This window comes from Passer domesticus, chromosome 9 (assembly GCF_036417665.1).
Source record: "Passer domesticus isolate bPasDom1 chromosome 9, bPasDom1.hap1, whole genome shotgun sequence".
Lineage (NCBI taxonomy): Eukaryota > Metazoa > Chordata > Aves > Passeriformes > Passeridae > Passer > Passer domesticus.
In genome coordinates, this window is record NC_087482.1 from 37,714,526 (window position 1) to 37,738,624 (window position 24,099).

General features: G+C 42.5%; 1 protein-coding gene and 1 long non-coding RNA gene across 2 annotated transcripts in view; one reads left to right on the forward strand and one right to left on the reverse strand.

Moving 5' to 3' along the window:
* Positions 1-5,314: 5,314 nt before the first annotated feature.
* LOC135307375 (uncharacterized) lies at positions 5,315-6,190 on the reverse strand. The gene is made up of 2 exons (XR_010368082.1): positions 5,852-6,190; positions 5,315-5,698 (listed from the first exon to the last, which is right to left on the reverse strand). It is a non-coding gene; the product is annotated as an uncharacterized LOC135307375 (long non-coding RNA).
* An 8,984-nt stretch (positions 6,191-15,174) lies between these two features.
* The window catches only part of PRKAR2A (protein kinase cAMP-dependent type II regulatory subunit alpha), a 67,018-nt gene continuing 58,093 nt past the window's right edge, over positions 15,175-24,099 (forward strand). The window contains exon 1 of the mRNA XM_064432857.1: positions 15,175-15,619. Within this exon, the coding sequence (XP_064288927.1) occupies positions 15,370-15,619 (250 nt within the window). The 5' untranslated portion in view covers positions 15,175-15,369. The remainder of the gene's footprint in view (positions 15,620-24,099) is intronic.

The window sequence follows — 24,099 nt, forward strand, 5'->3', positions numbered from 1 at the left end:
GTGCTCAGGAATGTGAGGGTCAACTGCAGTGCCAGCCCCACCTGGGTGACCTGGTGATGAAAACAGGAATTTCAGCTTTGTTATGAACACAGATGATTTCAATGGGACACGAAAAATAACTCTGAGATTCATAAACCCTTAGATGCACAGAACATTTGGCTGAAGCCTTGTCAGCCAGTGACCCACTTTGTCTGCAACATTTAATGATGGAGAGGATGAGGAGGAAATTCCCTGGAGGGGACTCTGCCCAGGGGCTCTGACCCAGCCCTTCAGAGCCTTTTCTGTGCCAAATGTCAGAACCATCTCTTGAAGACGTGGCTGCAGGTTCCCTGCCCAGCTCAAACCCAGAGCGCAGACTGCAGCTGCTGCAGGGGACACGTCACCCCCTCGGGGTTCTGCAGCAACATTTGCCTCTGGCAGGACACGGCACTTTCTCACACTCCATAAAGGGCTACAGGTGAATTAGGAGGTGACATATTTTGGGGAGGAAAAGGCTCATTTTCACGTGTAAGCTTGTTGCACACAGGATGTCAACTCAAGTACCCCTTAAAATTTAAAATGCTTGGTAGAATCCAGCTGGGAAGGCATAATCCATAACCTCCTGTGTTCTTACAGCATTCTAATTTTTTTTTCTTATTTTTCTCTGATATTTTTTATTCTTTGCACATTTAACTAATGTAACGGTTGACAAACTGTTACATCTTTTTTGTTTATGTAAAAATATCTCAAATATAAACTTTTTTTTGAGTAAGAAATCAACACCAGTACACGTTTTGCTACAATACATAACTATCTTACAGAAAACACTGGTGCTCTTCTGAGTTGACAATAATGATCCTTATCACTTGATTTCCATTTTCATAAGAGATCAGATTTTCTTGTCATATGCCATGAAGTTCAAATTAAATGAATTCTAAATATACTTCCAAAAAAATCTGATTTTAAGAGTTTATTTACTATTAAATTTTTGACTTATTCTTGATTACTCTAATTTTTTCCTCTAAAATAAAAAAGGACCTTCTTTACCCTAAATATTGCTAAATTTGTTTTCATAAAAATGAGTAAATAAGTAGGTTTCCATTTACTGAAAGCTTGAAGCAGTCATTCTTAATCCCTCTAACTTCTTCCAGGGACTGCAGTATTCATTTCCAAAAGAGTGTTCGCTGAGACTTCATCTGGCAAACAAATACTGCTTCTAAGGCTTGGGCATGATTTTCCTCCTGTTCCAGTAGCTCTTGCCTAATCAGTTTGAATATGAATTTAGAGATGAATGAGAAATCTGTTATTCCATATATGTCAGAGGTGAAGTATAATCTCATTTCCCTGAGGGCAGCTCATCTCAGCAGTCTGGGAGCCTGAGCTGCTGATACAGTGAGTGCCTGCTGCCTCCTCTATTTTTCCTTCTTTATTGGGTCTTTTCCTGGAAAAATATGCACTGCTCAGAATTCCAAAAAGAACTTGACCTTTCCCAAAGTACTGACCTAGTTTAAAGTGTATTTTAAACTATTTGCTTTTGACTGTGAGCAGAATCTGAATCCTGTGATAGGGATAACTGGGAAAGATACAGTGTCCTTTAACATGAGATACCATCACTTCCTACTCTTACACACAGCCTCAGTCTGAAGGCCACCAGGACAGTGCAAGCCTTTCCTTTGCTCAAGCTGCAGAAATCAGCAGCTGGAACAGACCTTCCATGGCTGGCACTTGATCAAATACTTTCCTGAAGCAGGGTAACAGTTTTTCAGTTTTGTCATTTTTGCCTTTGTTGCTTTAATATTCTAATATCCCAGTTTAAAGGTAACTAACAATTATGCTGGGTTTTTTTAAAGCTTCAGATGTGCTGTTTTGGCTAGAGAAAACCCCTGTGAGGAAAGGGGCTGCCCCATGCCCGTGGTGGGGTCCAAGCAGGTTTGATCAGACAAAGAGGACTGTGACAGTGGCAGGATGCTGAGCAGCAGAGCCTGGACCAGCTCCCTGTGCACCCCTGCAGTGCTGGGCTGTGACCCTGCCCCAGGCAGACCCCAGTCATGGCCATGCTCTCTGCCTGAGCTTGGCTGCAGCAGGACACACTGCAGGCACCCAGCACTGGCCCCTACTTCCATTCCAGTTTATCCTTTCCATTTTATTTAACTCATCTTTCCTGGACTCATCATGTCTGTATTCCTCCACCACGGGAACAGCCTCTTCCCTGTTCAACCAACCTTCTTACAGCTTTCCTTCTAAGCACCAGCACTGCCACTGTGCAACCTTCAGACTCTTACTCCCAAGAAATTCTCCCATATAACTATTTGTTTCTTCCCCTCTTGTTTTAGCTGCACTTTTGCTACTGCAAGAACGTTTTTCTATTATTTTTTCCTTTTTCCCCATTCACTTTACATGCCCATTAAGTCCCTCATTTGCCATGGCTTTTTCAGCAGCTTCTCCCTCTGGACCAGTCTTTGTGTTTCTGAGACTTGGATTTTGAACCCAAGCAACTGGAATATACTTTCCCCCTTTTTAAAGCCTCTCTGTAGGTAAAAACAGTTTTGCAAATTGAAGCAAGATTTAAATCAGCATTTTTTCTGTAGCAGATTTCTCCCTTTTGAGCGCTGCTTTGATTTCCACAGTATTTCTTCTAAAGTTCAGCAGCAAAGTCTTGAGAGAATAGCAGCTTATTGTTTCTGCGATAAACTCTTATCTTTTTTATAATTTAATAACCCTGCCACTAAGTGGAAAACTTCTCTGTCAGTCTCTGTGCCTGTTACATAGCCTGGGAAGCAGCAATAACAGTTACCCTGTCAGTTCTTAGGAAAGCTCAGAATAAACATTGCAATTAAAGTGTTTACGTATTAGAGCCTCCTCCCTCCTTCCTCATTTCAGGCAATTTCATCAATCAACAGTCTTCTCACTGGCTGTTTTCCTGTAGCTCTCTGGCAGGGTTCACTCAGGCTTGGGATGTTTCTCCTTGGTCTGGTGGAACACCATCCCTCCCCATCAGGATCCTGGAGACCTCCCCCTGCTGCCTGCCCAACGCCTCAGCCTGGGGTCAGGTCACTCATCCTTCTCTGCCCCTTCCAGTCATTTCTTTGCTGATATGGTTTCATTTCAGCCCAAGGCAAACCAAAATTGCAAGCTTGAAACACTATTTTCAATGAGACATTTTCAATTTTCAGGATTCTTCAGCAGTAAATATTTCGTAGCCCTGTGCTGGGCTCTAAAGCACTTGGTAGATTTAGAGCACAAATGAAGTGAGTTTAACTTGAGATACAAAGCAAAGCAGACAATAAACAGCTAAAATAGCTAAATAGAAAAAAAGTCTATTTCTGAGCCAAGACCCCTTTTGATGCTGTATCCTGAAATCTAGTAACTGCCTGAGGGGGTTTTCAGCTAAAGAGAAATCAGTCAGCTATTGAGGGGGACAGTGAAGCAAGCTGGGCTGTCAAAGGTGCAAAGAAAGCCAAGAGCAAACACTGTGCTTCCAGCTTTGATCACATTTTGGTACTTGCAATGCTGCTTCTAATGGCTGTGCTCCTTCACATAGGAAACTGCTCAGAGGGAAAACGTTGTCGAATGGAAACTGTGAAGTGATGGGGACAGAATCACTCCTGATATGCTCTGGGCTGCACTTTGCTGTCAGAAAAAGCTCCATTTCCTTTATCTCAAAGGGTTGAAATACTCTGAGGCAGGGAGGAGATTGAGGGAGACAGGCCTTAATTACTTTCTTCTTTCTTGTATGATTAAATATGAACAAAAGAACTACTGCACTGCATATCCCCTGCACTGAGATCCTACTGCAAATGCAGAGACAGAGCCAAACTTTGCCAGCAATCTTCTCATTTCAGCAGCAAGCCCGTGTTCTGCACGTCAAAGTCTGCTCAGGATGACAAGAGAAATAAACTCTACAAAATCCAAAGAAGGGCCTGACAGAGCTCAGCCAGACAGGGAGCTTGATTAATAATTAAAAATAATACTTTGAACACTAAATGGTCTTTCATGTCCTCTGAGCCGTAGTATAAATCTAGACTGAATCTTTTCCAACAGGTTTGAATTAGCTGTGACTCAGAAAAACCAGTCTCCTTTAAAGAGGTGTGAAGACAGAGAGGAAACAGGTTTTTTTCTGTGCACGTTGCCTACAGCTTCTTGCTGACTGCAGGTCAGCCTCAAGGACCTGACACTGCTTATGTGTGTTTGAAAGGGAACCCCCACACACAACTGCAGAGAACGTGGAACAGCGGTGTGGGGACTGCGTGGCTCTGAGGTGACATCAGAACCCGAAATGTGTGGGTTTGAGGTGCACCCCTGGCTGCCACTTTTCACTTCCTCAGTGTGCTGAAGCAAAAAAAAAAGCCTTTCTCAAGGCAGGTGGATTTTAAACATAAGTGAAACACAGCAGATGAATCCCCTCAGCAGGAGGGAGCATGTGGGACCTTTGTGCCCCAAACCCTCTTTGCAGATGTTTTTGGAGAGCTCTGCCCAGCTGTGGTGGGAAGGTGTGGAAAAAACACTGACACATCTGTTTGATGTGGTGTTAACGTGCTGTCAGAATTTTGGGGACAATACTGTCAGATCAAATGCTGACAGACCTGACTGAAGACTGGTTGTAAAGGAAGTCGATGGAGAAGATAAGAAATGTGTTTGTTGCAGGAGAGGAGAAGAAAGACTGAGAATTTCACAGAAAAGTAGAGTGGTGGAAACGATGACCCAGGAAAGTGGCAGAGTTTATTTGGGACAAGGGTGAAACAAGAAGCCAGAAAAAGAGCTGGTGTAGTTGAGCCACAGAAAACAGGAGCGACTGGACATGTGATTCCACTGAGAAAGGGTAAGGAAAGGTTGGATCTTTCCTAGATGTGAAAGGAAACTGTGACTCCCAAGGCTACTGATGTAATTACCAGAGTCATTGAGAAAAAAACTAACAAGAGGTCAGGGGAAGCAGCATCCTTTCAAGGCTAAATGATGCAAAACCGCACATTCTGAGGAATATTTCCCACAGTTCAGGAATCCTTTGTAAACACAATTAACCATAGCTCTGATTGTGAGAAGAAAGAGAGCTAATGTTCTGTGGAAAATGCACACAGAATGGCTCAGAGAGAGTAAGAAATACAGAAATACAAGGATAGAGCAAGTAGTAGGGTGTAGCTGCAAGTGCAGATGATATCTACTTAAAGCCAGGTATGTTAACACCACTGAGCACAGTTCTGCAGCATATGGGAATATTTCCACAGGCAAAAAGTAACACCAGACTCCCTGGAGCAGGCTCTGCTCTTCTGCAATAATTAGTGTAAGGTTTTAAAAAAAAAGCAAAACACTGCTAACTCACAAAATCAGGACAAGAGGCTTGTGTTGCAGACATGGTGTTTATTCAAGGGCTAATTACAGTAGGCAAGAGGCTTCTTAATGAAACAGTGTGAAGGGAGAAGAGATTCCTGTAGGGACAGACAAATTACAAGGAATTTACCTGTCTTGTGCAATTTTGTCTGTCCTTTATCATCTTCCTGCTTCTCAAATTGCTCTCCAAGAGCTATGGATGACTGGTGTCCATCACTGGAGTCCATGAGCTTTGAACCCCCTCTTCTTACTGGCAGCTACACACAGAGGGCTCCAGTGAAGTCCAGAGAAGGTTTGGTGCTGATATCCAAAACCTCTCTTGTGACAAAGGGTCTGGGGGCTCTTGAGATCCTGTCCCTGCTTTCCTGTGGGCTGGGGCTGGTCGCTGGAGTGCCTGCAGGCACACAGGAGGGAGGCTCACAGCAGTAACACAGGCATTTGCCTATGTAAATTGATCATTAATCCGCTGCCTACGAGGTGCTGGGTACTGGATGTGACCCAGTGAAAAGCAACGCTGGGCTACCCTGAAATCCAAGTACAAGTTCACCTCCATTCACAGAAGGATTGTGCAACAACGACTGCTGATGCTGTGTTACGTTTGCAGGTCCTGATCACACGAACCAGACAGTGGCCCCGAGCATTTGCTGCCTTCAGCAGAACCCCTCCCTCTGACACTGGCTTTCCTGCCGCCCATCTTATTTTAACACACCAGGTGATGCTGGGGAGCTCCTTGTGGCTGTAGCCTCCTCTCAGTACCTGAGGACCGCACAGACGGGCCAGCCTCTCCTGCCCGGAGCCTGCAGTGAGTGCAGGGTCCAGCAGCCCGTGAACCTCGGGCTCCCGTGCTCCCGGAGCCCTCCGCTTTCCAGGGGCAGCTGCTCCGAGCCCATTTGATCCGCGGCATTGCCCGCCCGGTGTCGCCGAGGCAACATCATCCCCAGGGAAGTGGGATGCGTTGCCATAGCAACACGATGCTCTTGGCTCCTGCCTCCTTCCGTTGACGCCACGGAGGGAAAATCTGGGGCTGCTGGAAGCACCGAGTCCTATCGGGGACGAAAAGTTGGGCTGGCCAAACGATCATGGCAAAACCAGACATAAACACCTAATTGAAACCCCAGTTATAAGCAGTTGCAATTAAAGGCTCCAGCTGCTGTTGCAGCAGCTTTGCCAGTGCCTGCATTAATGCACTGCTCTGAATGAAGTAATTTATGTCACATTCCTTTATTACTCATGATCACATGTTTTGCTTTATAGTTAAATTATGAATAATCCAAGCAGGATACATCTTAATGATGCTGTCATTCTTATTCTGGATGCATTGATTCAGCAGGTTCTTTCAACACAGACTCTCTGACAGTTAATGTAATGAGCATTTTTAAATAACAGAACACTGAAAGGAGAAAGAGGGAAAATATGGAACTGTCCATAGAAACTGATGACTGCTCCTTTTCCAGAAATGGTGGAAAATACTGTTTCACTCTCCTCTGACTTTTACAGGAGAATTTCAAGGCTGCTCTAGCTCTTTTCCAGCAGGTTTCCTGCTGTTCCAAGGCAAAGTTCTATTATTTTCACATTAGTAACTTCCACCAGCTGGCAAGGACAGGACCCTACTATGTCAGGTATCACCAATTCAAGAGAGAGCTCATCTAGGGCTTATGAGACATTGAGGAAAGGCTGGAAAAGGATGAATCACAAAAACATTGCCAAGAAATGATGGAGCCCATGAGCCCCCTGGACACACAGAGTCCATCATGGACAGAAGCTGTGTCTGGTGTGATCCTTGAACCATTTGTCTGTTCCTGAAGCTGCAACACACATACTAGGACAACATATCTTGTTAAGCTTTCATAATATAATTTATTTGGAATAACTGCCTTTGTGAGCAGATAACAATGGAAATGATCCAAGTATGAACGCGCAGGGTGTTTTCAGAGTAGGGAAGGACTTCACATCAGTCTAGGACCAGGCACGGTGTGGCTGTGACTCTGGCACAGCCCCTGTGTGCACAACCCAACAGAAGCACTTCAGGCTGACTGAAGGAGCAGGAGGAAGTACTGCAAAGGAAGAGCTGCTCACAGAGCAAAGTGTACAGTGATGACATGATTAATTGCTCACTGCCGTTGTTCAAGATTTTGCAAAAGGAAAACAAATGGTTTTGAAAAAACTTGGGATTTCTACAGTATAAAGAAATAAATATGAAAATAACTCTCACCATTTCAAGAATGAAGCCACTCCTTTATTAAGTACCTTTCAGTGATAAAACAGAGTGTATAGAAGAGATTTCTATAATTGAAAAGACTCTTCTTTAATTAAATATAATTAGAATAATGCCTGAATACAAAATAGAATACTTCTTAAGACCTGTATTGAATATTAATTTGTTCACAATCGCTTGTATGCTCTGAGGAAAGAGATACAGATTTAAAATATTTTGCAGGTGTTTACAGAAAAAATAAAAAAGGGATAATATTTTTGCACTGCAAAGCACTGAAAAGGGTTCCTGGAGCCATTCAGAACCCAGACATATATGGATGTCTCTGATGTCACTGTTAGGAGAGATTGCTGTGTTTGCACCACCAGTCTCACCTACTGGCTGACCTGGTATGATCAATAAGAGCTCTTAATAACTACACAAGGAAAAAATCTTTAAAAATTTATAGGTAAATATTGCCAGCACGGCTGTGAGGAATCTAAAGATCTTCCTGCATGGACACTAGATGTCAATGGAGAGACACTTCAAAGCAACTGCAATAAAAGGCAGTGCTGCTGCATTCTCTAAAACAAGATTATTCTTTTCCTCTTTTCCTAATGCAACTCTTCTGGGCTGATAGCCTTGGAATTAAAGTTAAAACCCCCCTCAGGAACAGCACTCTACACGGAACACCCATTCAATTAGTTTCCTATGCAGACATGATTTAAATCATAGTTGAAGGCAGCAAGCATTTCTCAGCTCTACAAACCAATCATTTTTTGCTGAGACTGACAAAGAGGGATCTGGACATGGTGAGGTGGCCTTATAATCCTCTGCCTTGGATGATAAGACCACCTGTTTCCTTGAATGGAGACATCCAAGCTGCAGTCAAACATCAAATACTTCTATAAAACTTAAGAACCTAAACTGAATTGGAAAACCAGCCTAGAAGTGAGAAGTTCCATATCTTCATTATCCTCCCCTGAGATACAGAATTCTCTACCAGCACTTTCATAATGTACACCAAAGCACAGGATGTGAAGAATGACAGTGAAATAGAATAGGAACTGCTTACTGATTTTCTCTGAAAACTGGTTAACTCATCTTCATACTGCGCTGTGAGTTTAATTAAAACAAGTGCTAACAGCTGTAATGAAGCCAACAAAAGGGTTTTCAGAGGCAAATACAAAAATTTGGGGATTTGCTGGATGAAGCTAATTTTTACTGTTGAAACTTACATTTAATACTGCAATTCCAGCACTTGGAATTACTTAACACACCATGCTGACCTGTAAAATGAGCCCTTCATCATAGTATTGCCCAATGTTCATGTACAGCACTTCTGTGTCTGGGATGGATCTATGCACACCAAAGGGCAGGACACAAACACTGAGAACAGTGAAATGTGTCAGTGGCTTCTGGTGAACACCAAAAAACATGGCCAGAGAGCAAAGGAGCTGTGGTTTCTGTCTCAGAGAGAGATCAGGTGCTGCAAGAGCAGAGAGAGATCTGGAAGGAGGCTCAAGGTGCTCCCCCAGAGGAGATAAACAAGATGGGGTGAGGGACAGATTGTGGATATAGGGTAAACTTTGGAGGTGAAGTGAAGGGCAATTGTTATTTTACAAGCATCTAGTGAAGATACATGACAAACGGGCAAATGCCAAGTGTGATAAATGGTTAATAACATCCAGTCTACAAAGGGGAAAGCAGAAGATGTGAAAACAGGAGTGTAGCAACAGTGACAAAGCTATAAATGCCTGGGTAGTGGCAGGTTGGGACCCAGTACAGAAATGCTCATAACCTGGACTGTGTCAGGTGGAAATGTCAGGAGAAGATGGGGAGGGGACAAGTTTGTACATACAGCAAAAGACAATTCCAGATTTTCAAGCAAAGGCTCAAGGAAGAAATAAATTTCAGAGCTCTTTGTATGACAAACCCCTCAACATCAACAAACTTGTGTTTGAACAGGTTCTGCTGGAAAACACAGACAGCAATTGATAGTTTGGATTCAGATTAGTCTTTGAACAAGTTACAGGGAGATTAATTTTCTTTCTTCTCTTAAAACAAAGCAAAACCTTCTATCTTTATTTAGTAGTGATGTCTGTGTACTCTAAGGCCAACATAGCCCTACCCAGTGAGTGACTGGCTACAATGGGACTCACATAAAAGTCTGTTCCCACCAGTTCTCTCGGCCCAGAATTCATACCAACCTCTGTGGAGAAGGTCTTAATGTAATGTTTTTAGTGCTGGGGCCAGAAATGAAAGTACAACCAAAATGGGTACAGCTACCACTTTGTATGCAAGAGAACCAAGGGTTTAGCTAAGTCCTTATTTGAATATTCCCTGTTTACACAGCAGGGCTGTTGCTCAGGGCTCCTCTGACGTGGCAACCATAAACTCTACATCTGCTATACAGTGTTACTCAGGGTAGCTTAAACAACGTGGTCATCCCACACGTCTTATGTCACAGATACTACTTTTATCTAGATTCAAACACGTGCCATTTTACATCACAAGTATGACATGTCAGAGGTATTTCTTTTTACATCTAGGTAACACCTACGTCAGATGACTTACAAAATCAGGTATTTTAAGCTCGGTGTTTTCTACTGCCTGAAAACTTGTAATTGTTACAAACAGAATCAGTGCTTTCTGTGTTCATAAACTAAATGACACCAATGAAAATCTGGACATTTATACAGATGTTTCTCCCAACTTCATACTTTGACATTTATCAACAAATGCAGCGAAAATCTTTCTAAGAATTATCCAAAATATTTTTGATGGACTAAAGGTAGTGTCAAGGTAACAAATTTCAAGCTGACACATTTATTTATATGTATTTATTTTAAAAAAGGTTGATTTTTTTTCTCCTGTCTTTGTACTATTGATAGACAGTCCCACATGATTTACTGAAGTATACAGTACTCAAGCTATTCACTCTAAAGGCTAAATAACAAAAACACATACTAAATCTTGCTTACTGTCACAAGCAAACCTAAGTTTGGTTTCTGAGATTTAGCACTTTCCTCAGAAGGAACCACAGAGAGGCAGGAGAAGCAGTTTCATGTAGCACATGATGTTCAAGGATCTCTACACCCTAGTTTTGAAGTCCAGGACCACTTGTTTGTTACTATTACTCCTGGTAAAATGCAAACTCAAATGGTTTGTGGACATTATGCACAAAGTTATATGATGTTCATGCACATTTGCAGCAATTGGAGCGAGCAGTGGGTAGAAAAACATTTGAATGTTAAACATAGAAAAGTTAAAATGCAAAACTCAGCATGTTTTTTACAATGAGGGTGGTCAGCCATGGGAGCAACAGAGCAAGGGAAGTGGGATTTTTTTCATCTCTTTATGTCTTAAAATGAAGACTGGACACATTCAGTTCATAATGATGTGGCAGCCAAAAAATCTAAGGAATAGTGTTGGAGAACAAAACAGACAGAACAATTTTTCTGCTGTGTGAAACCAGGGTGAGCCCACGTTTTGGGCTGTGGGAACTGCACACAGTGCTCATGGAAGGCACAGAGAAGCTGAGCAGCTACAGAAAGGAGCATTTCATGTCATCCTGGGGAAGCAGCTGCTTTTGGAGGAGAGACCAGTAGGACTGTCAGACCTTAATTTTGAGAGGGCTGAGGTAAGATCGAGGTTTACAAAATAACAAAGTAGTAAATAAAACATAGGCAGAAACATAATTGGCCAAATCCTGCAATACCAGGAGCAGGAGTAATTTGGTAAATCTGGGAAGAGTGCTCCACATCTTAGAAAAAGAAGTGCTGCTTTATCTAACAGGTATTTAACTTCTGGAACTTGCTGCTGTGACAAACCTTGGTCACTGGCTTCAGCACCAGGGGGATGTGGAAAACGTGAGGCTGTGTTCACTAATAGCTGTCATCAGAATATTTAGTGTTTTCTTGCATGATCCTTGTATGGAATTTGAAGGCAAGTGTAATTAATCCAAGATGTACATATGTTTATATAGTGTCTGAGCTCTGGCTTGTGCTGACAGGTTTATGAGAAGTGAATTATTACGCGTTATAAAGGGATTTATTTTACTTTTTAAGGAGCCAGTCGGGAAGTTTAATCTGATTATTTTTCCCCAGTGCAAGACTACAGAGACTATTTTGCTTTTTCTGCTGGCAACGTTGCAGCTCCTGCCTGAGCAGGACAAGCACTGAAGCTCCATAACAGTTTCACTAATGACACATCAAAGTCACACAGATCTGGGTAGAAGAGGCAGAGTAAAGGGAAGAGACTTCACCATTTGGGAGCACAGAGACGTGGTGTATTTGGGAATAGCTTTCAGCCACTAAGAAATGATTAGCAGAACTATATACTGAAATATATATATATATTGATAGGAATGCTGTGGGGACCAGCTTCATCAGCTACACAAGACTTATCTAACTCCATACTGGGTGCTGAACTTGCCATGAAGCCAGAGGAAAGAAATTGCATTGGTCATGGTGCCTGAATTAAAAATGTTATTATAAAGGGGATCAAATTAAGGCTGCAAGTGCATTTTCTAATTTATTTTCTAACATTCTTTTAATGTGAATGCTTATTATAGTAATAATTTAAAAAATTATGCAAATTTAGGGAGAAAGAAAGTGTATGATGTGCTCTCTGTATGCACAGCAGGCACTGTAACAATTAACTTGATCTCCAACAAGCTTCTTGCATATTTGTGTTTTCAGTTCTGCTGTTTACCCAAAAAAAAGGTATATAAAAAACAGGATAAACTGTGGCGTAAATCAACTTGAAAATGCACTTTGTGTGACCTTGGATGCTTTTGATTTTGTCCATTGACCTTCAGGAAGAGAATAAACAGAGCTCTGCTCTTTACTTTCCCCTGAAGCTGATTAGTTGTGTGCGGACATATAAATATCAGAAGGCCAATACAATGTAGCCCTTCAGAGAATTAACAATATGTACTGGTAACACATTTTTTTCAAATAAATAACTAGATTAACATTCACAGACACAAATGACACACAATTATCAACAAACATTAAAAGTTAATACAAGAGCTGACTAATGCCAAAAGCAGGCAACTGTAAGGTGGCTGGCTGTTGTGCAAAAAAGTGGGAAAGAAAAATAAGTGTACTCCCTTGGAATTAGACTTTCCCTTTCTTCCTTTCAACCTTCTTGCCAGTGCTTTTTACTGGTATTTTGTTTCACCATTTTTACAGAATTTTTAAAATTTCATTTTAACCTCTTCATCACCAGCAATATCTTCAGCACTCAATCAGCAAAGGTAAGATCTTGTCAGAAATCTTAATTTTGTGGGGGGATTAACCATAGTTTTCTCATTGATCAGAATCTTTCTCTGTACCAGTACTGTCAACAGCTAAAGTATATATATTGAGCAGTGAAATATGCTCTCATAATGTTTGAGACCATCAGACAGACAATAATGGTAGGAAAGGCAAACGAAAAATCAGTATCAATTATCTTTTGAAAAAGGCAATAGAGCAACTGTTGTCCTTGCTGTAGAAAAGAATAGAAATTAAGAGAAACAGCTTCATGCAAAATCTTTGGATAAACTGCTGAGATGTGGCAAATCTACCTCCTGTGCTTTTAAAAATTTTTTTCACTTTATATGGATGTACAATGTAATCTTACTCCATATGAAAATATGGGAGCTGCATTTCAAAGAACGCCTTTATGTGCCATGAGCTTTACAACTGGCCTCCCTCAGTGAGAGGCTTCAGGAAAAGCCCTGGATGTGGTGCTGTGGCAGTGCCCTCGGTGCAGAGCCATGAACAGGCTCCTTTATCTGGGAGTGCAGTGAGAACCATCTGGATCAGCGAGGGGGCTCTCTGGCACACGAGCAAACAAAACCAAAACACACAGTAACGCTGCCTCAGCCAGTTCTGGGCTTCTAAGTGGAATTTCATATTTTGAGAACGAGTTGGTTTTTTGCTGTTTTATTGTTGAAACAAAAGAAGAATGAAATGAAAATATGTACACTGACTACACGCAGCGGTGTCACTAAGCCAACATCCGTATTCTCCTTGAGTCATGTTTGCACAGGTCTGTTTTGTCCCAGGATGAGCTTCCCAGCAACGTCAAACCTTAAGGGCTCATGGCTCCACTCCACAGAGCCCCTGGGCATCTGCCAAACCTCCCTTGTACACACAGATAACAGGTTTTGTACAGCAAGCACCAGCAAAAATCTGAATAAAGCGCATTTAAGGGCATTTGAACGGGTGTCTCCAAGGCTCACACGTATCAGCAATGATGTGGGTGTGGGTGACCAGGCACTGGCACAGGTCCTGCAGAGTTGTGGATGCCCCATGCCTGGAGACGTTCAAGGCCAGATTGGATGGGGCTTGGAGCAACCTGGTCTAGTGGGAGGTGTTCCTGGCCATGGCAGAGGGTTTGGAACTAGGTGACCTTTAGGGTTCCTTCCAAACCAAACCATTCTATGATTCTGTGTTTAATTTTTCTGAAATTCTTATCTGTAACACTTTATTATTATCAGATCAATACTACTGCCACCCTTTCAGACTATATCATGGCTCTATTCAGTGTTTACCAAAAGGTGTGAAAACCTTGCACTGACTAAAGAATTGTCCTCTAATAACATAATTCTGACGAGAATCCAAGGGTCATAGGTCCTAAATCTAACTCCAGCCAAGAACTGGATGGAAGTTCAATTGGATCTGACCAAGGTCAAAAACTCCTCGTTCTCCTGTTCCTGGGGGAGCTTTGAAACACCCTCATGTGCTCCGTGGGGAAGGAGAACCTCTGTCCTTGGCATGGCCGCACCTTGACTGCTGTGTCTGGGTCTGGGCCCCGCAGCTCAGGAAGGACACTGAGGTGCTGGAGGGAGCCCAGAGAAGGGAACGGAGCTGAGGAAGGGTCTGGAGCACAAATCTGATGAGGAGAAGCTGGGGGAGCTGGGGGTGTTCAGCGTGGAGAAAAGGAAGCTCGGGGTGATCTTACTGCTCTCCACACGCACATGGAAGGAGAGTGTACCCAGGTGGGGATGTCTCTTCTCCCATGACACCGACAAAAGGACAAGAGGACATGGCCCCAAACTGTGCCAGGGGAGGTTTAGGTTGGACATTAAGTGGAATTCTTTCACAGAAAGGGTGACCAGATATCGGAACAGGCTGCCCAGGGAGGTGGCGGAGTCACCGCCCCCGGACGCGGCCTCAGTGTCACGGTCTAGACACGACGGTGTTTGGTCAAAGCTGCACTCTCTGATCCCAGAGGTCTTTTCCAACCTAATTGTTCTGTGATTCTGACAAGGAATGAGTGTACGGGGCCACTGATGTGAAACCAGAGAAAAATAAAACCGCAGCAGCGACGGCGAGGAGGCGCCCGCCCGACCTCCGCCGCTGCCCACAGCCGCCAGCTGCGGCCCAGAGGTTTCTCAACACCGGCCCAACCCGCCGGGACCGGGGTTTAACGACTCCGGCGGGCGCAGAACGGCGGGCGCCTCTCAGTTTTCCAGCGAGCAGAGCCACCCAGGCACGCTGGCAGGGACCCATCCCGTCTCCAGCCCAGCCTTCCCCGCTCCCGGTGCCGGTGCCCGCTCCCGCCCCGGCCCCGCCGCGCCCCGCGGTGACGCACGAGCCCCCCCCCGCCCCCGCGCACGCGCGGCCGCAGCCCCGCGCCCGCTCCCGCGCCCGCTCCGCGCCTGCGCCGCGGGGCCGCTCCCGCCCCGTCCCGTCCCTCCCCTCCGCGCCCCGCGGCTCGTGTGACCGGAGCGGCGGGAGTCGGTCCGCGCCCGTCTGGGAGGCCCTGAGCCCGCACCGCCACCGCCTCCGGCACCGCCGGCCGCGCGCGCGGGGAGGGACGGACGGAGGGAGGGTGGGAGGAAGGGAGGCGAGGCGGCCTCCCGGGTGTCCGGCACCATGAGCATCGAGATCCCGCCGGGCCTGACCGAGCTGCTGCAGGGCTACACGGTGGAGGTGCTGCGGCACCGGCCGTCCGACCTGCTGGGCTTCGCCGCCGAGTACTTCGCCCGCCTGCGGGATGCCCGCGACCAGGAGGCGGGCGGCGGCCGCAGGGTGGTCAGCTTCGACGGGGAGCCCATGCAGACCGAGTCCAACGGCGACGAGGAGCCCGACCGCGGCGACGACGAGTCCGACTCCGACTTCGAGCGTAAGTGCCGGCGGAGGGGGCGCCGGGGGTGCAGCCGGGCGCTGCCCGCCGTGCCCGGTGCGGGGTTGAATGGGAGAGGCTCCGCGGCTCCCGCAGCCCCGCGCTGCCGCCGCCCCGGTGGCCCCGTGCCGGCGAGCCCGGCGCTGCCCCGGGCGGCCGGAGCGCCCCGGGGTCTGACCGGGTATCGCCGGGCAGCGAGCGCGCTGCCAAGCATGTGATAGGGAAGATCATGTGTTATTGTGCAACCTCCTCTGTGCTTATCTTTACGTTTCTGTCTTTAAATCGTTGCGGACGGGAGTGTGGTTGGGATTTTTTTCTCTGAAAGTGGGGTGGTTTATTGCCGCTGTTGTGTGTTTAAAGTGGCTGTTACAAAGCACTGAAATAACTTTCGCTATTTAGCAACATATTAAAATTCAAAGCCACTTGTATATTGCTGTTTATACTGCCAGTCTCGAAGGTGGAAAAGATACTTAATCTGAGCAGGACAATGAAATGTCACTTGTGATACTGAAATTTTTATTCTGCAGAATTGTGCTGTGTGTTTTAGGCTGTACAGTGTTTGTAATTGAGCCTCAGTGTGAGAAGTTATTTAAAATGCCTGTGGATGGTGGTACTTGGCACACCCAGAATTTTTTGGACTGAACCCTTTCTCATTATTAGAAAGTAGCTTAAGGGGAGGGAATGGTGAGAAAAGGCGTGCTTTCCCTGAACTCTCAGTGCCCTCGTTTGAAGGTCTTGTGCCCTTGACCTATAACGTAAAGGTTTCTGACTTTTATTGGTAGAGGATCCTCTTCTAGACCAATTACTGGATGTCACCTTGTGGATGCAGTGTGCTCTTAACATCTACTCCCTGGTTAACAGTTTTGGAGAAGCAGGAAGGAATTAAGCTATGGAACAAATAATTGCTTTTATTAAGGAAGCATTGAGACACCAGCTATTTTTGCAGCGCTTTTAGGCTGGGAACACAAAGTGAAACATACCTTAAGCTCTTGGAAATAGACAAACAGGATGTGGAATGTGCGAGGGGACAAGAGTGAAATGTGCAGTCAGAATGAATTGAAAACCATTTTGCAGTCAGTGTCTGGGTTTGGATGTTTTTTCTCATGAGAGAGAAGCTCTGTTTAGGGCATGAAGAAGAATAGATGAAAGGAGAAGGGCAAAGGTGTGGACACTGGTGGTGACTGAATTGAATTTAAGGGAATGTTCAAATATGAGCACAGATTTATGGAAATTACAAGTGATTTTTTGCCCTGCAACCAAGTCAGCAGTATTTTCAAATATCTTTAAATATGAAAGAAATTAGAGTTTCTTGCAGAATGTATTTTAAAATTAAACTCCGTGTTGGAAACATTTCAGTAGATAGTTTGATGTAATTTTTAAGAATGTGCAATGTCTTTGTATTTAATATTTTTCTTAAAAAAAAAAAAAGAACCCAAACCACAAAAAAAAATCCCCAAGTGACAAAACCAAACAAAAAACCCATTCCACCAGAAAGTCTGATGTCTTTGGGTGCAATTTTGCTATTTTGTGATCAGTGTATGTAGATTTGGGGTTTGAAATACTGTCTTCAGGGAAGTAAGTGTAAGATTTTCTTTCTGAATGTTGCAACTGCAGCTGGAGGTATCCTCTAAAGTTAAATGTTTTTGGATAAAAATGTAAAAATGTAATGGTGGCATACAGCTTTTCAAATGCAGCTTTACATAGCAAGGCTGTCCAAAGCAGAAGGGTGGTTCCTTTGCTTCATGTTTCTGCTTATCATCTTTCTATCTTAGTCAGAGAGAAAATTAAATTAACCAGGCTGGGCACTGTCACTTCTTGTAGTAGAGCCCTTTGTGCAAGTGCCACTGTCAGTAATGCTGTTTTGCTTCCTGTCTGAAAGGCCAGGCTGTTCCCCCCTTGTGGCTTCCCAGGAGCAGTGCCATGTTCTCTGTGCCAGCAGGTGAGGATCCCTCCGGAGGCTCAGGGAAAGGATTCCTGCTTGCATTGTTTAACAGTGACAGTCAGCCATGGCTTTGTGTTCATTAGGTCTGTCAATGAAAAATGTCAGTTTAGAGGTTCTGGTTCCTGATCACTGTCAGGTAGGACAGTTTTGGGCCTTGTGGAAACAAGATCGTGGGTGCTTATATCTGCTTAGTGTTTAAAGAAGGTATGGAGATAGGGAAGGCATACGCAGTGAGAGTCAGATAATCTCATTGGATGCACCAAAATAGTGTTTGTAAAGACTGCAGTTCTTGATCTTAGGCAATTTAGACTTTGGTGAATTTCACTGTGCTTTCCTAGGTTATGCTTTGTTACCTTTGAATTGCTGTGACAGGTCAAATGGATCTTTTAAACATGTTTCCCTGTCTGTTTATAAATAAAAAGATTAAATTGAGCAGTTGTTTTTGTAAATTATTATGTTAAGGAAATTTAAAGCTAGTTTAAATAATTCTCCTTACGGTGTATTTTGGGAGTAGGAAAGATCTTTGGAAATAATGTTCTTGTCTTTGTGTGTGTTTCTGGCCCAGTATTAAATCTGTGTATGTCACTAGGCTGCGTCTGCACACTCAGACTGAGATAACATTTCAGATAAGTTATGTGGGGCTTTTTGTATGCTGAGTGCATTTGGTAATAGAAACAAGTCAGAAGGAGGTCCTGGCCTTTGGTGTAAACCCTGTGGCAAATGTCTTCAAGTAGCCATAGTGATGCCATAGTGGAACTCCATCCATGTGGTAAAAGTCACTGAAACTAGCTAGGCTACTAAAAACACCACCCAAACTTTTATTCTCTTAGGATGATCACTCTTAGGTGATGCTTAGGAAATTATTTCCAGGTTTGTGTTTCCCGTCTGACCCCCCTGGAGTTTCATCCCTCATGTTAACTGTTTTTGTACATGTGACAAAGGGCATCAGGATGTGGCTGTTCAGCAGAGTGCCTTGTAAGGCTTGTGTGAAAATAAAGTGATGGTAGTTGTGGGGGAGCCCCCAGAAGCATTTATCCACTGGGCTGTGGCAGAGAATTGAAGAGATACAATGCTTTCTTCAGAGTATTTGTTTGATATAACTGCAGAATTGAGATGTTGGGAGGGTTGGGAAAGGTGCAAAGCAAGACCTTCAAAAATCATCTTGAGAATGTAACCAAGGACAGATAGGTATTAAAGTGTGTCCTTGACCGTGACACTTGTACTTTTAACAAGCAGGCTCTGAATGGATGTGTTAAGACTGAAATTAATGCCACAGAAATGGTCTGTTCACTGCTTGAATTGCTGCTTTGGGAAACCTCCTGTTGAGGAGCACACCTGAAGGAAGGCAGAGGCTCTGCTTCCCTGTCCCTTGAGGCAGTTGCACAAAGGTTCAAAGTGCTGCATGATTAACTTGCTTTTTTGTCTTCTCTTTTATAACAATAAAACTACCTGTATGTGTTCTTGGGGGTATTGAGTATATTTAATAGCGGGGCTGAAATATTTTTAGGATTATACTAATTTGAGCGACTCAGATGTTTCAACTAATTGCAAATATTTTATTGCAAATAAAATTTTTCCTTGTCAGGATTTTGCCTTGATATTGAAGGAAAGATGATGTGCTTTTTAGCTGCTCCCTGAGCAAAAGAGAGCCCTTCTTAGTATTTTGCTTTTGAAATAATCCTGTTCAGTATGCTCTCTTGTTGTGATGGGAAATGGTGCATGTGAATCTGGATGGACAGGTGAAAAGATGCTTTAGCTCTGCACTGAGCTTCTCAATTACAATTTGAGGATTTGCTAAATGTCATCTTTAAAGCATCAGTAGAATATCTGAGCAGAAGGGAGTAGAGAACTGCTCGTTTACATCGTTAGATCTTGAATGTGGTACAGAATAAGAGTTCAGTGCATCTTTGAAACACTTAACTTTTTGATTGTTAATGGAAACACTTGGAATTAAATTAAACCTGTTTTGGATTGCTTATCTTCTTATTTCTAAATATAATTTGCTTATGCTTTCTTATTCTGAACTGATGTCCTGTGGAATTCCTCAGAAATCACTGTGTTATATCAATCACAAGGCATTTATGCTCTGCCTACATCAATTCACAGGTTAGACATAACTCCTTGCTGTTTCCCTGAAATAATTCAGTGAAACTTATTGAATTACAGGAATTGGAGGATGTTAAAACTTTTGCAGTATAGCATAAGAAGAACAGCAGTCCTTTGAAAAATACCTTTCAAGTTTTCAGGTGTAAATCAGATTCATGGGGTATTGTACGTGTTGCTGTTAGATACCATCTTTAAAATTAAAGTACTTTGAACTTTTTACTAGTGCTTTTACCTACCTACTTTGTCCTTAACTGTTAATTAACTGGTAATAAAGCACGGTAGCTCTCTCTTCAAATGTGAAATACAAATTTAGTCCAAAGAGTAGCTACTGTGTTTAAAATCTAGGTAGCACAGTGAGCACTCTCATAATCTGCTAATTACTTGTTCTGCATACCTTTTTTTAAATATTGGTTATAAAAAAGGTGTCTTGTACTCTTCTTAAGTAGATTTTTAGGGAGGTAGAGGAAAAAGCTGGGTTAATGGTTGGCTCCAGTGATCTTAAATTGAAGGTCTTCTCCACCTTAAACAATTCTATGATCTGACTGCATTAAACCTTTGAATTTGGTATGAAAAGAGAAGAAATGCACATTCTTGCTTTGTGTTCTAAAAGGTATGTTCAAACAAGCCTAGTGACCAGAAGGTATAGAAGAAGCTTTAGAGTTTTATCTATTCATTGATCTCCTTCAATGACATTAAATCAATTGTAAAGCAAACTATTAGTGATGCATCTGTGTTTTAAGAGGAATATGTCTCTGCTTTTAATTTTCTAATTATATTAATTTTTGGCAGCACAGTATCTTGAATGTGTTCAACATAAATACGAAGTGAAGGACTACTGTTGTGCAGCTGCTATGCTTGCACATGTCTTTGCTTTTACAGAGGCAGTTCTCCATTACTTAAATCTGAAGGATTAAGTAGAGTAGCTGCTGTTAGTACTAATGGAACTTCGCTCCCTCTATTTATCTTGTTCTCATGGGGGAATTTTGAAGATAAACCAAGTATTAAGGAAGACTGATTTTATTTCTTTTTAGTTGTTTGGACAGAGCATGTAAATACTTCTTTTTTTTCCCTGGAGGTCTTTTTGTTTCTGTATTTGTTTATCACAATAAAATTGCTTTTCAGCATTTGTTCTTAAGGTTGCAATTACTGTATTACCAGGTTAGACTAGGAATTTTTTGAACTAAGTAATGTAGTTCTAAGGAAGCTCCACCCATTGTAGCTCAGTGGGGCTTGAAGGAATATTTCATCAGTAGTCCTCTGTACAAAGAAAATTTAATGAGAATGTGTCTGTAATCCTTCTTTGCTTCATACTTCTAGTTCTTTTACTGTCTCAGGTAAAGTGATAAAAGGTGCTGCCTGGGTGAGAAACAGAGAATTATAATGGGTTGACTGAAATTCAGATATCCCTGGATGTTGCTAAATGTATATTGGTTTACATCAGGAAAGATGAGCTTCTATATTAGATATCAAATCTAAGTTTCTTGCAATTTTGACATAGTACACTTAGAGTTATTGGTAATGTCTTGCCCTCAGCACTGTTAATATTCCTGTAACATCTATTAGATATTCCTTACAATCTCTTGAAAAAGATACCCTCTTAACTTCAGTTTGCAGTTAGTGGCTTGACATAATTGTTCTGCTTGAAGTGATCAGTATGTCCTAAAATGTGAGGAAGCATGCAGTATTTTCTTTGTTTAAAATTTCATTTAAATATGTATTTATAGTCCGTTGCATATCAGTAACTTTTCACATAACTCTTAAGCTTGTTACTTTCTGAAAGAGCTTTAGATGGTTGCTATAACTGTACAGATAAATTCTTGACTGTTTCTGCTCTGTTGGTATCCTGCAGTTACTCTGTGTACTGGCTTCTAAAAGAGCATAACTAACTATGAAGTTAGCTATTATAAATAATTGCTGAATTCTTAAAAGCCTGTGTTTCCATGTTGAAGAAGTTTATTGAAAAAAAGTATGAAACTTCTGAAATTGTATTTTTCCAGCTAGTTCTAAAATTAAGCTAAAGGAAGATACCATATATCAGTACTAGATAGTGTACTGAACATTAGCTTCTATTTAACTTTGCTATTTTTTGTTCATTTCATAAACTAATATTAGAATTCTGAGACAATTCTGTCAGTGTTCCCCTCATGGTAATACTGAAGTTTTCTTGTACCCTCTTACCTAAAATAGAACAATGGAGATCTCGGGGAAGAGGAGGAGACAGCAGAGAACAAGCTCGCTTCGAGCTATTCACCAGTCAGTCATTAAAAACCTTAATGTCTGACAGAGCAGTTGCTCATTATTCAAATGAAGACTGGAAATGTAGCCAAGATGAGCTATGAATGTTTCCCACTGGCTTCAGTAACGTTTTCAGCTTCATGAATGATCATTCATATTTTCTTGTGAAAGAAGAGGGAGACAGTAACAAATATAACTCAACAACCGTGCTGCTTCCTCTTTTAGAGGGATGTTATTCCTTCCTCTGTAATGGTCCTTTAGATTCCTTTAGTTATGGTTCTCTGTGTTCCATGCTTGTCCTTGCATCAGTACTTCTTTGGTATGTAACAATTGTCTGATGGTTTTTGATTCTTCAAGATTCTTTGATTCAGGTAGGTTTAATTTTTTTCCTGAGGTAGTGTCAGTTCCACAGCAAATGCTGTGTACTCTTCTCCAGTCTGCAGTTTTCATGTCATTATACCTCACTGTAATATGAAACAGACAAGGGAAATAGTAAATCAAACAAACATTGGTTAGAAAAGCACCTGGGGGGAAATTTGGGAAATCTGAGTTTGGACAAAATGCTCTTGCATGAAAGACTTGCATAGTCTTACTATGATAGTAATACTAATAAAGGCTGTGTGCTTATGAGATCCTTTAATGCAAAAGCTTTTTTCCCTTTTAAAATTGTGGATCTGAAAGAGGGGCCATTGGATAGAAACTCCAGAAATCCACTGTGCAGAACAAGCAGCTGTTTTGTGGTCGTGGTGTTTTGCCTCTGAGAATTGTGGAGATGATGGCAGTGTTCACTGCTGTAGTGGGAAGGATACTTAGAAGAGAGGAGATTTAGAGGAAAGCACCCTGTGTTACAGTTTTCACACTGCTAGGATTTGGGCTCTGTTTCATAAATACACAATAAATCATGGATAATAAAGGCCAGCATTTTATTAGTAGCAGTTTTGCTGCGAGGTCTTTCCATGCATTTCTTTTCTGTGTAGAAATGGTAAATGATAGAGAGTGGCAGTTCTCTGTGCATAGATGTGGAAATTCCCTTTAGGGGAGAAAACATCTTTATAGGAACAGCTCTTCAAGGCATGAGGTAGGGACTTGAAGGTATTCCTTCTGTAGCATTGCTTTCATTGTCATTTAAAACCAACAACCACCTTGGGGTGTATTTTGTAAGAAATGTTAAGGCACTCTCTGTTCTCTCCTTGTATTTCCTGGTGGCTTGCAGAACAGCTTTGCTTCTGTTCAGAAATGGTTTCCAGCCTGCAGGGGCTGGCATGATGTCAGCTTTTGGTGTGAGGTCATCTTACAGAACTCTGGAACCCTGCATTCCTTTTTGGGTATTAGTGAAGTCCAGACCAGGATGGTCGGATCAGGGGCCTGACCAGCAGAACTGAGCAAATTGTCACAAAATCCCCCTCTGAGCTGTTGTGTGAAGAAGGGTTAGGATTGCAGATTGGAGAGAAATTGCATGTTCTCCCACCAGCCACTGTTCTGTCCTTCTGGATCTGAGTGTTGTCATTGCAGAACATTGTAAAAACATGTGGGGAGTTTGTGTGGGGAATGAAATGTGGTTTTTGGATGAGGCTTGAGAAACTGCTTTGTAGTTTTCCTCTGTATTTTTGAATCAACTGTGGTGCCAATTTCCTCATTCTTGGTGATTGCATATTGACAAACTGCTATAAAGCAGGATGTCACAATGGCTCTTCATTTCCATTTTGGTTCTTCCTCCCTTGGGACAGCATATTGTTTTCTGCTTCCTATTGAGAAAACTGTGTTCCATAGAAGACATTAAAAAAAAACAAAACAAAACCAAAAAACAAACCCACAAATATTTTTGTGTTATTTTTCCTGGTGAGGCTCCAGTAAACACTTATTTTTGTGGCAACACTTGTGCTAATTATGATCGTTCAGGAAGAATTGCTTCCTCAAGGACATCTGTAGTGAAGGAGCTGGTCACTCTCTGGTTGTCATGGGTATGGGAGTACCCCTCTTTGAAAGATTTATCTTGTACAGACCTGGAATGAAAGTTCTAAGATTGAGTTACCCCTTCGTAATATTTTTCCCCCAGAAAAAAAGTAATTGTTCAGAAACTGTTTTCAAACATTTGATGTTATCAGTGTTTATGATTAAAATTTGTAAGTATTTGTAAGACTCACAGGGTTCTCAGGTTCATAAAATATGAAAAATGGCTTATCAGAAGAGATTAACG